This window comes from Camelina sativa, chromosome 15 (genome assembly GCF_030686135.1).
Source record: "Camelina sativa cultivar CO46 ecotype springtype chromosome 15, ASM3068613v1".
Lineage (NCBI taxonomy): Eukaryota > Viridiplantae > Streptophyta > Magnoliopsida > Brassicales > Brassicaceae > Camelina > Camelina sativa.
In genome coordinates this window covers 11,037,198-11,052,734 of record NC_141894.1, presented here as the reverse complement: position 1 = coordinate 11,052,734, position 15,537 = coordinate 11,037,198, and the positions used below count along the sequence as shown (strand labels likewise).

General features: G+C 34.9%; 4 protein-coding genes across 4 annotated transcripts; 2 read left to right on the top strand and 2 right to left on the bottom strand.

Annotated features, from left to right (window-relative positions):
• Positions 1-2,293: 2,293 nt before the first annotated feature.
• On the top strand, positions 2,294-3,090 carry LOC147926492 (defensin-like protein 301). The gene is made up of 2 exons (XM_087486681.1): positions 2,294-2,434; positions 2,707-3,090. The coding sequence occupies exons 1-2, from the start codon at positions 2,386-2,388 to the stop codon at positions 2,943-2,945; spliced, it is 288 nt and encodes a 95-aa protein (XP_087342807.1). The 5' UTR covers positions 2,294-2,385; the 3' UTR covers positions 2,946-3,090.
• Positions 3,091-4,975: 1,885 nt separating this feature from the next.
• On the top strand, positions 4,976-6,043 carry LOC104746473 (early nodulin-like protein 9). The gene is made up of 2 exons (XM_010467955.2): positions 4,976-5,370; positions 5,463-6,043. Exons 1-2 carry the CDS (start codon positions 5,184-5,186, stop codon positions 5,888-5,890), a joined length of 615 nt encoding a protein of 204 aa, XP_010466257.1. The 5' UTR covers positions 4,976-5,183; the 3' UTR covers positions 5,891-6,043.
• Positions 6,044-6,084: 41 nt separating this feature from the next.
• LOC104746472 (protein disulfide-isomerase 5-3-like) lies at positions 6,085-10,620 on the bottom strand. Its single transcript, XM_087488984.1, has 15 exons — positions 10,324-10,620; positions 10,091-10,181; positions 9,887-9,981; positions 9,695-9,752; positions 8,969-9,153; positions 8,825-8,882; positions 8,377-8,417; positions 8,211-8,285; positions 7,893-7,949; positions 7,537-7,603; positions 7,164-7,307; positions 6,849-7,070; positions 6,587-6,748; positions 6,411-6,488; positions 6,085-6,326 (listed from the first exon to the last, which is right to left on the bottom strand). The coding sequence occupies exons 1-15, from the start codon at positions 10,362-10,364 to the stop codon at positions 6,249-6,251; spliced, it is 1,452 nt and encodes a 483-aa protein (XP_087345110.1). The 5' UTR covers positions 10,365-10,620; the 3' UTR covers positions 6,085-6,248.
• A 671-nt stretch (positions 10,621-11,291) lies between these two features.
• On the bottom strand, positions 11,292-12,338 carry LOC104746471 (vascular-related unknown protein 3-like). Its single transcript, XM_010467954.2, has 3 exons — positions 12,000-12,338; positions 11,772-11,837; positions 11,292-11,684 (listed from the first exon to the last, which is right to left on the bottom strand). The coding sequence occupies exons 1-3, from the start codon at positions 12,216-12,218 to the stop codon at positions 11,574-11,576; spliced, it is 396 nt and encodes a 131-aa protein (XP_010466256.1). The 5' UTR covers positions 12,219-12,338; the 3' UTR covers positions 11,292-11,573.
• Between the last annotated feature and the right edge of the window lie 3,199 nt (positions 12,339-15,537).

Genomic DNA, 15,537 nt, shown 5'->3' with positions numbered 1-15,537 from the left:
AGTTGTAGTCCGTGGCTGGAGCGGGTACGGAGTATTCCAGCCCATCTCTCTTGATACTTGGTCGCTTAGGGGTGGTTGGTTGTGCGACTCAGTACTAAGATGAGGTGGTGCTCAGAATGCGGGTTGATGGATTGGATTGTTGTATCTTATTGTTTCTGTTGTATTTTCGTTGAGGTTGTAACGATTATGACATTTTGAGATTAATAAGATGAGTATTTTTCTTTATGTTTGACTGTTGTCGTCATGGGAAAAAGAGAAATAGCTCGGGTTTCTATTTTTGGAAGTTTCCATAAATAGAAAGTTTCCACAAAAGGAAAGTTTCCAGAATTAGAAAGTTTCTAAAAGGGGAATTTTTGTGGGAAGTGTTGAGGTAGATCTAGCCGGGAGATACTCGATGGCATCAGGTTTGTTTTGCTCAAGGCCGTGTGGGCCTAACTCATGTGATACCGATAGCTCGATGGACTTTGTGGCCAGAGAGTGGGAGTGGTATGAGGCTTTGGATGACGATCCGAGAGCGTGCTTGAGGGTGACGACCCAAGAGCGGGATATTTGAGACTCCCTGGATACCGTAGCTGTGAGCCGCGGCTTGGCAGTGAGCCGGTATGTCTCGAGGGTTGCGACCCGAGAGCGGGGGGAGTGTGTGTAGTGACTTCCTGGATGTCGTAGCTTAAGGCGGTTGGCCTGATAGCGAGCCGGCATGATTCGTTGGTTGCGACCACGGACGGGGAAGCACTGAGTTGTGAGCAAATAGTGTCTTTGATGCGAGTATATTGGCTAGAGGGAGACCTCATGGTTCAGTCGGAGGTGTGCGGGCTGTTGCGACAGTGCACGGGAAACCTTGGCTGACGGTATTTAGTCCGGTCGGGGACGTGCGGGCCGTGTTGATGGTGGCACGGAGGTCCTTGACAGTTGGACGGTTTTGCGGGATTCGAGGACGAATCCTTGTTGGTGGGGGAGAATTGTAACATCCGCGAACCAATTTTTAAGGTTTTGGTGTGGGTGTCGATCGACACCCTTGGTGTATCGATCGACACCATGTTTTCTAGTTTGGTCTGGTTCGTTTTAATTGCTGTTTGGTTCGGTTTGGTTCAAGGAAAATCCCTAAATTGTGTTATAAGTGGAGAAGCGACAAATTAAGGGTTTTAGGGTGTCTTGTCGCCGTTTTCAGAGATAGAGAGAGAGGAGAGAGCCTATTGTGGTGTGAAGGAGATTAAAGGAGAAAGATCAGAATCGTTAGGGTTTGGGAGAAAACAGTTTCGGCATATCAAATCGTTCTCAAAGGTAATGAAATTTGTTAGGTGTCGGTCGACACCATGTTTGGTCAGTGTCGATCGACACCAAGTTGCTTGTTTCGTGATTTTTCCTGGTTTGTTTGTGTTTGGTTGTCATTTGTTAAGCATTGGAATCTCAGTTGCTTGTGTGTATAGCCCAGTAGATGGGAGGATTGCCTCACTAAGTATTTGTGATAATACTTACGCATCTCAATTGTTGTTTGTGGTGTGCAGGTTTGTGACGTGGAATCATGGCAATGAGGAGGAGGATGATCTAGGGTCTCGTTTGTGTGTTATTGGATTTGTTGGTTATGTTGTTGGAACCTTGGTTAGTGTTATGTTAGGTTGCCGGATAGAATGGTTAGGAATGTTATTGTATTGATGATGTTGTTGGTTTTGTATTATTGGTATGTTTCCGCTGTGCTTAATGTTATTGCTGGTTTAATGTTGAGTTGTGGTTTGGGTTGGTTAATTAAGTAGTATGGGATGCTTAATTATACATTGTATTTAATTGTTAAAAAAAAAAAAAAAGGGGTCGGGTTGTTTCAGGATTTGATTTATGTAATCCAATAATTAGGAATATACAGATCGATTCTGATTAATATAGGTATAACTACTTACCAAATTGATTGTGAACTTTCGATATTTTAGGAATGTTGCAAATTGTATAGTAGCTATATTTTAGGGAAGATCCGATTTTCAAAAGCGGATTAAATGTTTTAAAATAACTCAACCCGTATGATAAAGTAAGGAAAGATCCGATTTATTGAATCGGTTTAAATTCTTTAAAAAAACCCGACCCGGGTGTGAAAAAGAAGGAGACAAATTTGTACTCCAAAAATGTATATATAGATATAGATTAAATTTCTTTATTCAAAAAAAAAATATGTATAATTAAGTACTTACCCATTTTGTAATTTATTTTCTTATAATTAAGTTGTTCATTCAATAAGGACTCTTTTACCTTGACCCAATATTCATATTCATAAATTCATAATCAATGCATTTCCAAATAGGTTTAATGTACAAAGGTGACCCAATAGTGTAAGCAAGCCTAGAATCACCGAACACAAAAACAATTGAAAACATCGGAGAATATTAATTAAGATATAAGATGGAAAAAGTAAGAAACATTTTCGTCGTTCTTCTCCTAATTTCTTCATGTAAGTCTTCCAAAATTATTTATTTTTGTGTGCACTTGGTCGATTGAAAACACACGTTTTGTTTTATCTTTTCAAAAAAAAAAAAAAAAATGAAAGAAGACTTTGAATCTTTTAAGTATTGCTTCAAATATAAACGCGTTTAACAGTAACAATGACCAGATATAATTCATGAAATTATTGTGGTCATATCTATATATATAAGACATATGATTTAGTCCGGCTTGGTTTGGCTTTGAGTTGTGGTTGTGGTTCTGGTATACATATGTATACAGGTCTGATTATGAGGAGTGAAGGTCAGCTTCAATGTAAGAGTGCTAGCGATTGTAATCTTCGTCTTTGCAGAGGACACTTGCATGTAATATGTAAAGACCAGAAATGTCAATGTGGGAGTGGTGCTCCTATTGGTGGTCAATGTAATAGTATCAGAGACTGTTACCTTTTTGGTTGTCCACCAGAGTCTCATGTTACCTGCAATACGGAAGCGCAAGTCTGCACCTGTGTCCCTAATTGATTAAACTGTCTCTCAACAAAGAGGATAAAAATATATTTCCCATTAAAAATATATGACTAAAATAACAGTATATGTAAAAGGTTTATGACTAAAAATATATTTATTCTATTAAAAGCAGAGTATTCATGTACCAACTTTTGGACCACAAGTTTGTTTTGCTAGTATTTTTTTTAAAAAGATTAGTATTCAATAATTATTTTATACATTAGTATATCATCAAAATAAAATTTTCTAACATTTCAAATTTAGTCGGATATGCGCGGGTCATTTAATACCCGACAAATTGACCCGATTATCTGTTCAAATATTTACTCTTGATTATCAAAATGAAATTAAATCTTGTCCACTGATTGCCAAGATTTCATTAACTGCAAAACAATCTTATGAGATAATCTTGCCAAAATCTTAATTGATTAAAATATTTAATTAAGGAAAACATATACATCATAATTAAATATGAAAAACGTTTAAATACATAATAAATCAAATCTAAATTTTTCATTTTTTCTAAATATTTTAGAAAAAAAAAACAAAAAAGAAAATTACAATTAATATTTGAGCATATTTTTCCACACAGTTTTAGGAACAAATAAATAAATCCAAGATTTTACAATTAGAACGAAAGTATATGTCGGTTTGGGTTCACAAATAAGATGGTTAAGGTTTACATTTTACAATTAGAACGAAACTATATGTCGGTTTGGGTTTACAAATGAGATGGTTAGGGTTTATATTTTACAATTACAATAAAATTATATGTCGTTTTAGGTTTATAAATAAGATGGTTAAAGTTTAAATTTTATAATTAGAATGAAATGATATATCGGTTTGGGTTTATAAAAGAACGGTTTAAGTTTTTAATATTATAATAATGTATACAGATTTTATTTCCTTATTTTAGAAGGGGTGAACCTCTTCATTCACCCTTAGGAGTGAACCCAAGTATCGCTCTAAACGACCAAAATGACAGATAATTTCGTTGTAATTGTAAAATCTAAACTCTAACCACCTCATTTCTAAACCTAAACCGACATATAATTTATGTTCTAATGGTAAATCTAAACCCTAACAACTTCATTTGTAAATCCAAAACAACATATAATTTCATTTTAATTGTAATATCTAAACTCTAATCACCTCATTTGTAAACCCAAACCGACACATAATTTGGTTCAAATTGTAATATCTAAACCTCTATTCTCATTTATAACCCAAACCGATATATAACCTCATTTGATTGTAAAATGTAAACCAAACCAATATATAACTTTCTTTAATTAAAAGTTTAATAGTAAAATATAAACCAAACCAATATATAAATTTATTTAATTAAAAGTATAAAGATTTTTTTCATTGATTTGTTTTGCTTTTTAATTTGGTTGATTTGTTTTTTAAAAGAATATTATATAGAAGCGGTTGAAAAAGGAGGAGGTGAATGAAAGGATTCACTGCTAGGGATGAACCCAAGTATTTTTTTTTATTTCCACGTATTAGGCTTTCTACAAAAATGTCATGATATCCTGACAAATTTATTTCCACGTATTAGGCTTTCCACTTTGAATTGGAAGTCTGCTTTGGGCTATGGAGTGCATTCTTCGTAATGTCATCAATTGTTTTAGCTGTGAGACAGAATGTGCGGAACTTCTTACGATGGTGCGGGTTTCAAGCTTCCTTTCCGCTCTTTACCCTGTCCAAGATTCCTTGTTCATCTAATTTTCAGGTGGATTGTCTCGCATATCCCTCGTTTCGGAAACTTTCTTTGTAAATTCTTATCTTTGGTTAGGGTTTCCAATCCTAGAGTTCTTTTCTAATTAATGTTCAGATGACAAAAAAATAAAAAATAAAATAAATACTGTTAAAACAATAAAACAATAACATGTTTCCTATATTGGTTTTTTTAGAAAAACATCAACCGTGCCCTAGCAAGAGTCATGTTCTATTAAATATATAAAGCAAAGATTCGGAAGCAAAGAACAAAAGCCAATGACTGAAGAAGCAAACTCACATGAGATTCCAAAACTGAAACACTTCTTGGCATTTATGCTTTGCTTAAATTTTGAAAAAGACAATAAAAAGCTTCTCTGCAACATTTCCTCAAAAGTTTCACCTTTATATAAACCCATTTGCCTTTCATCATCTCATATCAAACACTATACCACACTAGATATTACATAGATCTTTCTAAAATCTCTGGTTTTCTTTTACGTTGGCTTTTCTTCTCTTCTTTTAGCTTACGCAATGGCCCTAAACCTAAAGAACATGACGTACCGTGGGTGCTGTCTCTTGTGTTTGGTAATAATCGTTAACAAAGCCTACGCTAGAGATTTCACAGTTGGTGGAGCGAAGGGTTGGACGGTTCCTTCTGGTTCTCAAGTGTATGGTCAATGGGCAGAACAAAGCAGATTCCAAATCGGTGACTCTCTGTGTAAGTTTTCAAACTGTACTAATACTATTCGATTCGTTAACAGCAGCCATAGTTTCTCTCACATATGGCACAAAAAATATATACAATTGCAGTGTTCGTCTACCAACCAAACCAAGATTCAGTGCTCCAAGTCACAAGAGACGCTTACGACAGCTGCAACACGGACTCACCGACCGCTAAATTCGCTGATGGCAAAACTTCATTCACGCTAAACCACTCTGGGCCATACTATTTCATCAGTGGAAACAAAGACAACTGCAAGAAAAACGAGAAGCTCGTGGTCATCGTTATGGCTGATAGAAGCGGTAACAACAACACCACACCATCGTCACTGCCCTCTCCAGCCCCGGCTCCCTCGGGAGAATCTGCTCCTTCTCCCCCTGTCTCGGGAACCTTTGAGATGAGCCCAGCACCTATGCCTACTACGTCTCAAGAAACTCCAAACAATGCAGCTACTTCTTCATCATTTGCCGCTGCTTTCCTTGGGGCTGCTCTAGCTTCCACTTTATTCCTACAATAAGAAGTTTCTCTTTTGTCTTCCCTTTTTATTATGTTTGGAGTCTTTCCCCTTTCCCTCTTCATCCAAGTTCGTGTCAATTGGTGTTTGTTGTTTGATTTTTACCCATTTGTTTCTCTTGTAAATGAATAAAATTTCTACTTGTGTTTGTTTTTACTGCTATGTCATCTTAATACAAAAAAAAATGGAAGGAGAAAAAAACAAGGCGGCCATTAAATTACCAAGAACCATAATGAAATTGTCAAACAAAAATTCTCTGTTTTCTAAGTTTTTCTCTGTAGAACACCTATATGAAGTAAACAGTCTGAGGTTCTTCTATGATTTTATAAATTAATGAAAATTTCTAACCTCCAGTCCCCAATCAAATGTTTTTCCCGAGTTCGACCTTTTTTATTAGTCTTATTGTATTGTGGAAAATCGAATCAAGTATTCCCGCAACCTGAAAAAAAAAATCCACAGCCAAAATACGAAATTGGAATCCATGAAAGTATAAAGAAGCAAGGTAGACCGAGAAAATACTAACCGTGAAAACACCACCAATAATGGCACACAGATTTGTGATGAAGTGCGAAAAGGACTTTGGGTCTTCGGTTATCAAGATCTGCAAAAACAGAGTAACCAAGGAGTAACTATAAAGAGGCAAGTGTATTGACACATTTGCGAGAGGTTTATTCTCTTTGTGTAAATGAGAGACTGAACCTGCATGGGAGAGAGCTCAAAGTGAAACTTTGCCACAGGTAAGTAGTAAGTCTGAGCCACGCTGCTGTGAGCGGTGTATTCATATTCCTCTATTATTGAATGTTCTTGACCGGATCTTCTTGTAGTGACCTCTGTTTTGACTATTTGAAGGTAGTGTTCGATCTGTATACAGCGTTCAGAAAATGATTTGATAAGGGCCAGTTAAAGAAAATTTGACGAAGGTTCAAGACACTAAATTCATATGATGGGTTTTGCGACTTACAGTAACATTGGCACCAAACTCATGTTGATTTATGAATGCCTTTCCATCCAGCCTGTCATGGCTTTGGCCAAGATATGGCAACAACCGCTTCATATCAGTCAGCAACCTCGAAGAGATCATCCTCCCAAATGAAAGGTGGGAAACAACATGCGACATGTTCATTTGAGAAGAATCGAATGAATGAGCTCCTGAATGAGCTGAGATAACGAGGTTTCCTGGAACCTAAAACATACAAAAGACAAAATTCCAGTACAGAAAAGCTAGCAAAAATATCAAACATGCCATTAAGTTTTCACTTATTTCAGTCTGAGTTACCTTCTTTACACGTACATAACCTTCAACTCTACAACCTCCTGTAACTGGTGCCTTTTTAAGATTTTTTAAGGTATCATTGGATATACCACCCAAAGCTACCTTGTGAGTCTCCGGGTGGATAGGTGCGACCAGTCCATCCACCATCTGAAAGAAAGAAAATTATTGTAAACGTTTAGAAGAACATGTTTACTATTAACTCACAACGCGCCAATAAGATATGCTGTGCATAACGGTGTGTGTTTTATTATATACAATTCACAGACAACTACACAATTTTATATAACTAGACAAAGTGACAAATACACACATACAGATAGATGTGAATATTGACTCATTTATTCCTGATACTGGAACGGAATTTTGATTTCTCTACCTTAACTATACTCTCTGTGTCCCGATCTCCATAGTAAGATTCATGTTCGTGGTGACCGTGGTCCTCTCTGAAAACAAAAAATCAGGAACACTTTCATAAGAACATATACACCAACAGATATGTGGTTCATAGACCTAATGGTAGTTTAAGAGGAAAACACGAAAAGAAAGCATTTTCAGTTCTGAACTAATTTACGTGATGATTGCACATGTGTCAACATTTGTCAGTACGGGGAACACAATTAGGAGACATATACTCGAATTTTTCACCACATTGATACATAGGGTTAAGAGAAGACATGAAGAATTACAACTAAGCTACTGGCAGTTTAAACATCATATCAAATGGTTTCTCACCTAAGGTCACTGCCTTTGCGGAAAATACGAATAGATGGATAGCCTTGTATGTGATTCCTGAAATTACAATCCAAAATTAATGCGAAGTCAAACGAGAAATTAATTAAAATGACAGTCAATGCTCCCCAAGCATCCTTAAACAGCAGGCATAAAAAAGGTGAGCGAAGACAAATACTGCTCTACTTGGAAACAACAGCAACTCATAAATCAAGTAAGAAACGAGCTAGCTTTCCTGAGCAAGTTCAGAACAAGTCCTCAAGTTTCATATCAGCCAAAACAACAAGTAAATTACAAAAAAAATCATCAACTTTATAGTACCTCTTACATAGCGCAGGTTCTTCCGTGCAATCAACGTTTGCTAGAAGAACACGGCCATCAGTTTCAGGATCATATCTGCAGCAGAATATAAACATGAAGTTATTCAGAAAGTTATCAGCTATTGAGATTTAAGAATTCAACAAGTGCCGAAGAGTCTATCACGTACTTTTGTTTGATTATATTAGCTGCTTTCTCCCATGAAGGTTTCTGTAGCGCATAGTAGAAAATACAAAAGAAACTCATCATAATTAAACATGACCAAGTTTCTTAATGTCCAACTGGTATCAGACATACATAACGCCCACAAAAGATACAAAATATTTTGACCAACAAAAAGAGTTTGTCATGGAAATCCAAGCACAAAATAACAACAGATTTCCCTACAAAAATGACATGTCCATGGATTACACATATCGTGATTACATATATTAACAATACCAGTCAATAACGAATTAAGGCAGATTCTTTCTCATTCATCAAGCAGGTAAAACAAGTTATGATGAGTACATTCAGAACTGGACCATTAGTGCATTCATACCAGAAGAAAAAGACCATGACAATTTCAGAAAATTGGAAAGTTTATAAGAAGCATAAGAAATTACAAAGAGAATTACCAGGCGATTACTCCAGTAGCACCATGGTGCATTAAAGTTAACCACCAATATTGGAAAGCTGCATAAGAATTCAAATTATGTTAATCAATACCCTCAAACAGGACACTTAATGCATGCTAAATAGAAAAGAAGCTGCCTACTCACTGATGTGTAAATGATTCAAAACTACCACTGGTTAATGGTATAGCACCATCAGGGAAGTCTTCCTTAGTTTCTTCTCCATGGTTGATGTGATGTAATGTAAGGCCAGAGTGGAATTCTGCGCCAGTGGACCTTAAATTCGGATCAATTGGAAACTTTCGAATTGTCTTTGTTATATTCAACCTATTCTGAAATATTGAACACCATAAGTGGATTAAGATTAAGTCCGTACTAACTATAAACAATATTGCAGGGTATATATATATATCAAAGCTCGATAAAAGGCAAATAGTCCTGCATTTGGTATAATACATAAGAAGTTCGGCACAACTGGAAAAAGGGACTCAGGGATTAGGCGATAAGGTTGAAGTTTCAACTACGTGATAAAACCTTTGCAGATAATTTTCGTTTTGTTCTTTTGCAGTAAGACAGTCTTATTAAGTCTTCCCTAACTTTGATGAAGATAATTACTAGTAGAATGGAATCAATAAACATTGGATTAAAACCATACCAACATTGTAGAAACCAACTAAAAAATCCTTATATAGGTAGCATATCATATAACTAAAGATACATTATCTAATACTGAAGAAAGTGTCAATCTTTAAGCTTTTCTTTTACATTTGAATTTTTTGCTAGTTGTAATGATAATCATACGACACCTATTGCGAAATGCATTCAAACAGTGAGAATTAGATCATCCTAGTAATTGTGAGGTAGAAGACTTACTGTTCCCAACACGTCACTCACATCAACGGATGCAAATTCACACGAAAGAGCAGGAAAACTACAAAACAGGTAGGGGAAACAAAAACAAAGAGTCAGCTTATAAAGATAAAACCATTCACCATTTTCCCCGTTTATATGATGAATCGAGCATCAGAGTATGTAATTTGGGCCAAAAGAAAAAGTCCTACAAACCTGATGTTGAAATCAATGCGTAAGAAGTCCCCATCAGTGCTCTTATCAACTATAACAGATGTGGTTGTGTTGACTTCCAAATAACTACTCAGCTCCTGACAAACCATAAAAAAAAAAAGATGATATTTTTTATTTTGTCAGAAGACTATACAAAGAAAGGATCCAAGAGACATTTGGGGAAAAAAAGAAGAGAGAAATTTTAACCATTCCAAACAAAAACACCATGAAGAGAGCAGCTACAGTGGATAACCCAGCTCCTGATAGAGATGCCTCTGTCAAATCTCTCGGAATTTTCCTGAAAAAACAAAAATCAGATCATCCATCAAAACGACATTCGTAGTTAGCGCGAAATTCAGAATGATAAAAGGAAATGTAGAAACAAGCTTTGCATCAGAAGCCGTTATCGGAAAATTGAATGTGAAAAGAGAGGATCGGACCTGTAGAAATCAACGGATTTGAGTTTGGTTGAGGAAACCATGTCTCTCGCCCGATGAAGAATAAAACCCCTGGAGACTGATACAGAGAGAGAGAGAGAGAGAGCAGATCTAGTGAGAAGAAGGAGAAGAAGAAGAAGAAGAGGAAGAAGAGCTCTCTCTCTTTCTTCTCTCTGTGAAGGAGATGAATGATGCGGTCGTGATTTCGTGATTCCTCGTTTTAGGAAACCATTGCGTTTCAAATCTGCACCCTTTTAATTACTACTAATCAATTTTTTATTTTTTATTTTATTTAATTACAATCAATTTGTTCTTCGGTTAACTTTATTAAATAAGATTACTGTAGATAATATACAATAAAAGTTTCCCTTTTATTTTATTTTCCCACTGAAAGTTTATTTTTTTGAGAAATATCAATAAATTATAAAATAAGATTTTTTCCCCCTCTTACTGTAGTCTTTCTAAAATATATATTAAAAAATAATTAACATTTTAAGAAAAAAAAATCTAGATAATTTTGATAAAATGGTATCTTGATATTACTTATTTTTTTAGTTAAATCTACATATAATATTAATAAATGGTATTTTTAATTAGCTACGATTAAATTAATTATTTATTTATTTACACGAAAACTGAACCAAAGAATGTTTTAGGACAAAGTTATTTGTTGCCGGATCTGTTTTGTCCAACAGAGGGAAACTTATTATTTTGGTTCTTCAATAAAAGCATGAATATATCCAATATCTGTGAGTCAGAGTCGGAGAAAATAACTTTCAAGGTGACCCACCACCACCAGGAGGAGTGTGACACAGATACATCTACTAGGCTAAAGGTTGTTGGCAATATAATTTGGATGGTTTTTTTTTCTAAATCGGGAGATAATTCAATCATTGGATTACAAGACGTTCCAAATATATATACACATAAGTAATGTGATTGTGTGTATACCGTACCAAAATCCATAAACATTGTGACACACATGGAGACATGTTAACTCTTTATTACACATGTTTTAGAAATGATTTACAAGTCTTCATTACTGTCAATTGAATCTCCCTCGCACTTTTGCCTTGGTGCATTTTATACATACAATTACAAATAATACATATAATCCACTCTTCCTTTTCATTACATTTACTTAGTCGTCCATTCTATTGATTTTATAGAAAATAATCAGAAAAGAAAAATAATCACAATAAAAAAAATGAAAAAATATATATAATATTCAAAAACACAATCAAAGTTTTTTTTCAACCAATATAGTTAGACAACATCGACAAAGGGACTAAACAAAGTCCTCTCTTCTTCAATTCTGCGCAATATTCTTCATATATTATCCCATTTTTACTCAGTCCTTTCTCCTATAAAAACCCGTAAGAATGTTGTTAGAACAATTAAAATTTTTGAAAGTATACATTAATATGTGAAGGTCGTTGAAAGTTTCTTACCTCAGTATTAGTATTGTTCATCGCGGTTTTTACTTTTATCGTATTGTCTTCTATTTCACTGTAACCCTGAAGATCGAGACAAGCATATCAAAGAGATTAATTAGATAAAACCACATGAAATATCATACATACATATAGCTATGCATAAGTGTATTGTGTGTATTATACTATTAATGTATATGTATTATGAACATATATTAATTAAGATTGTCATCTTCGTGGACTAACCTTGGTTCTGTTAGAAGGAGATGAAGCCGTGTCTTCTTCGACAGATCCCATAGGAGACGCAGCATCTGACATCATCGAAGAATCATCGTTATGGCCTAATCCATCTTGGGTTTCAAAGTACATTGTCCAACTACTCTCTTCTAGACCCTCTTGTATTGTTCTCTGTTGATTAGAGAATACTGTTCGCCTCACGCAGTTGCTTAGTGCTGAGTTTTCCATTGAGATCACTTTGCTAGATAAGAGGCCGATGAAGAGTACGTAGTTTGATATTGTAGAAAGAAGATGTGAGAAGCTAAAAACGCTATCTAGATTTTTATTTGCCTAATTGATTCTCTCAAATGTGCCCTCTATATAGTAATAAAGGAGGGAGGCAGAGGTCAAGAATGTTGTAGGTTTGGCACGATTCTGCCCCTTTGTTCTTATTATTTGTTTAACTATACACATCCCCACATATAATACTATTATTCGTGGGTTTAGTATTCTATATGGCAGTTGAACAGATTGATTTCTTTATGTGCAAGAACAAAAGAAAGATACATAAGGGGAGTGGATCACCTTCTTGTTGGGTAGTGGAGAATAAAATGTACACAACAACCTTTTTTTATAACAGTACACATCAACTTGAGTTTGCTAAATTTTTACTCCTATTAGTTACTCACAATGATATAAGATAAAAAATATATAAAGAACTGTTAATGGATGAACCGAACGTATTTTAATAGTTTTCAATAAAACGTGTTATTTCCTATAACTCATTTGAACGAAGTACATATACTAATTTCATTCTAGCTTATATTCTCCGTATGCTATATGCATATTAAAAATTTATCTTGATTTACCGGAAACAATACTATTGAATTTGCCTTGCGAGTTTGGGTGTATCATTTATAAGTATACAGAAATGTAAAAAGTACAACAATTTATTGATACAGGGAAAACTTCTTGCAAACAAATTAAAAATATAGTTTAGTCAATGATGTGGAGACATGTAATTCGTGGGGGAACTGGTACTAAGTGTCAAACGATAATATATATGGTTTATAACGTGACAAGCAGATGATAGTCTTGATCTATTTGGAAAAAAAAAAACTCAAAACAAAAAAAACAGAAAACGTGATGAAGGCAACATTACACATTAGGCTAAAAACGAAATGATAAATGCATATATATTTCTAAATGTAGTCGGTCCACGTTCTCGAACCTTTATAGTCCGGCATGACAATTGTTTTATAATTGTTTGTTTAGCTGACAACAAATCAAGTACATTATATTGCACTTTTAGAGGTGAGGTACGAATTAATAGTGTGAATTTATAAAGTTAGTACCGAATCTTTGATAGATATTACAGTAATTGCCTCTTTGTTCTGCAATCTATGACGCATGGGGCTACGTTAGCTTACGTTTTGACATAACATAATTTGGACTTTGTCACAGTGAAACTGTATGACAATAGCGAAGAAGGTGATGATGACCGATGCTGGCTGATATATTATATATGTGACAGTCTAGCTAGGATTTTGCAAATCATAAGATAATAATGACGTGCATGATGCATAACCAACATTTAAATCAGAAACAAAACGGATGGTAGATTACACTACATTTGTTTGTGGATGCTGTGAGAAATTAATTATTTCAGATATAAAAAATATATATTTTTTATTTTATTTTTTTCCTCCGGTTTGGGCTACCAACTTTGGAGTTATCTTCTAATTTAATTTTTGGTTGAAAAAAAAATATATATATATATATATATATATTTTTGAACCAGAAGTATAATGTTCCATGAAGAATACAAAATATTACCTGTTAATTTGAACCAAAATGGCAAAATCGAAACTAGTTTATGAAATCTAAATATATTCATTTCACTAAAAATCATTATTTTTATGATTGGTATATTAATCATTAGGATTATGATACGTATTATCAAGAATCATGATGTTATGTTAACATTAAACCAAAAAAAAAAGAATGAATCATGATGAACATGATGTTATATAGTATATACCATCGACGACATTGAATTGAAAATCTTTGTTGTCAAACAGATTACATTTTTTTAAATGGGTCAAACAACTTAAAATTAAGCATTTCGATTTTGTGACCCTTGTGTGCTCGATCGCCCAATATCTTTTCTTCTAGAACATTGTTTTTTCGTTGTCAAATTAATTTTTCTATAAGATGTGAAAATATATAAATATGTACATCAAATTATGTAAACCGGGAGACATAATTTGGGATACAATGAGTTCTCTCACCCGACAAACGAAAGCTTTCTCTATAGCGAGCAGCCAAAAAGAAAGAAAAAACTAAATTTACATATGGGATAATCTCACTTGAGAATAGACAAAAGACAAGAAGAGCATGTGGACAAAAGACCAAAGCTGTGAGCTTCGGAAAATACAGTCTCATCCAACAAGTTCCTCATACAATATTTTATATTATATTTGTTCAAAGTTTTTTTTTTTGGTTCAAAGTTCCTCATACAATATTTTAAGAAGGAAATTGGATATTATAGTTTATACTTTATAGCATAGTGTTTTCACTAATATGGTAAAGAACTTCTTTAGCTCAGGAATTTTTGATGGCAAGCTAAATGAGACAAATATATGTTTAATCCCGAAAGGAGATCGACCTCGTGAAATGTCAAGATTTTGCCCTATTAGCTTGTGTAATGTGAGCTATAAGGTGATCTCAAAAATTCTGAGCTTACGTCTCAAGAAGTTTTTGCCGGAACTTATATCCGAGACCCAATCTGCCTTTGTGGCAGGAAGATTAATCACAGATAATATCCTCATTGCTCAAGAAAACTTCCATGCCCTCCGTTCTAATCAGGCCAACCGGAAAAAATTTATGGCAATAAAAACGGACATGAGTAAAGCTTATGATAGGGTGGAATGGAATCTCTTAAGAGCTTTGATGGAAAAAATGGGATTTGATCAAAAATGGGTGGGTTGGATAATGGAATGCATTACTTCCGTCTCCTACCGTATTTTGATCAATGGAGAGCCCAAGGGACGAATTAGGCCAACACGTGGGATTCGTCAGGGGGACCCAATCTCTCCATACCTATTTATACTCTGTACTGAGGCTTTAATTGCTCAGATTAGGAACGCAGAAAGAGAGGGAAAAATCCAGGGTTTACGTATTTCGAACGCAAGCCCACGTGTTTCCCACTTACTGTTTGCAGACGACAGTTTATTCTTCTGCAGAGCCGATCCTCAGCAATGCAAGGAAATTATCGATATAATCCGCTTTTATGGCGAGGCATCTGGACAAGAAATTAACTTCTCCAAATCTTCCATCATGTTTGGAACCGAGGTCCCATCCCATATACGTCAAGAGATCAAATCTATTGTTGGGATATCACAAGAAGGAGGCATGGACACATACTTGGGTCTCCCTGAGAAGATTCATGGGTCAAAGGCACAAGTCTTTGCATTCGTGAGGGATTGACTCCATAAGAAGGTAAACTTATGGACTTCAAAATCTCTATCCAAGGGAGGCAAGGAAGTCCTGATCAAATCAGTGGCGC

What these genes read in the sequence shown, in the direction of transcription:
- LOC147926492 (XM_087486681.1), top strand. Translation starts at nt 2,386, where the DNA reads ATGGAAAAAGTAAGAAACATTTTCGTCGTTCTTCTCCTAATTTCTTCA. An exon ending in TCTTCTCCTAATTTCTTCAT is followed by an intron (nt 2,435 to 2,706) that starts GTAAGTCTTCCA and finishes ATATGTATACAG; the next exon opens with GTCTGATTATGAGGAGTGAA.
- LOC104746473 (XM_010467955.2), top strand. Translation starts at nt 5,184, where the DNA reads ATGGCCCTAAACCTAAAGAACATGACGTACCGTGGGTGCTGTCTCTTG. An exon ending in CCAAATCGGTGACTCTCTGT is followed by an intron (nt 5,371 to 5,462) that starts GTAAGTTTTCAA and finishes ATACAATTGCAG; the next exon opens with TGTTCGTCTACCAACCAAAC.
- LOC104746472 (XM_087488984.1), bottom strand. Translation starts at nt 10,364, where the DNA reads ATGGTTTCCTCAACCAAACTCAAATCCGTTGATTTCTACAG. An exon ending in TGGTGTTTTTGTTTGGAATG is followed by an intron (nt 9,982 to 10,090) that starts GTTAAAATTTCT and finishes ATGGTTTGTCAG; the next exon opens with GAGCTGAGTAGTTATTTGGA. An exon ending in TTGAGCTCTCTCCCATGCAG is followed by an intron (nt 6,489 to 6,586) that starts GTTCAGTCTCTC and finishes CTGTTTTTGCAG; the next exon opens with ATCTTGATAACCGAAGACCC.
- LOC104746471 (XM_010467954.2), bottom strand. Translation starts at nt 12,218, where the DNA reads ATGGAAAACTCAGCACTAAGCAACTGCGTGAGGCGAACAGTATTCTCT. An exon ending in CTCCTTCTAACAGAACCAAG is followed by an intron (nt 11,838 to 11,999) that starts GTTAGTCCACGA and finishes CTCGATCTTCAG; the next exon opens with GGTTACAGTGAAATAGAAGA. An exon ending in TGAACAATACTAATACTGAG is followed by an intron (nt 11,685 to 11,771) that starts GTAAGAAACTTT and finishes GGGTTTTTATAG; the next exon opens with GAGAAAGGACTGAGTAAAAA.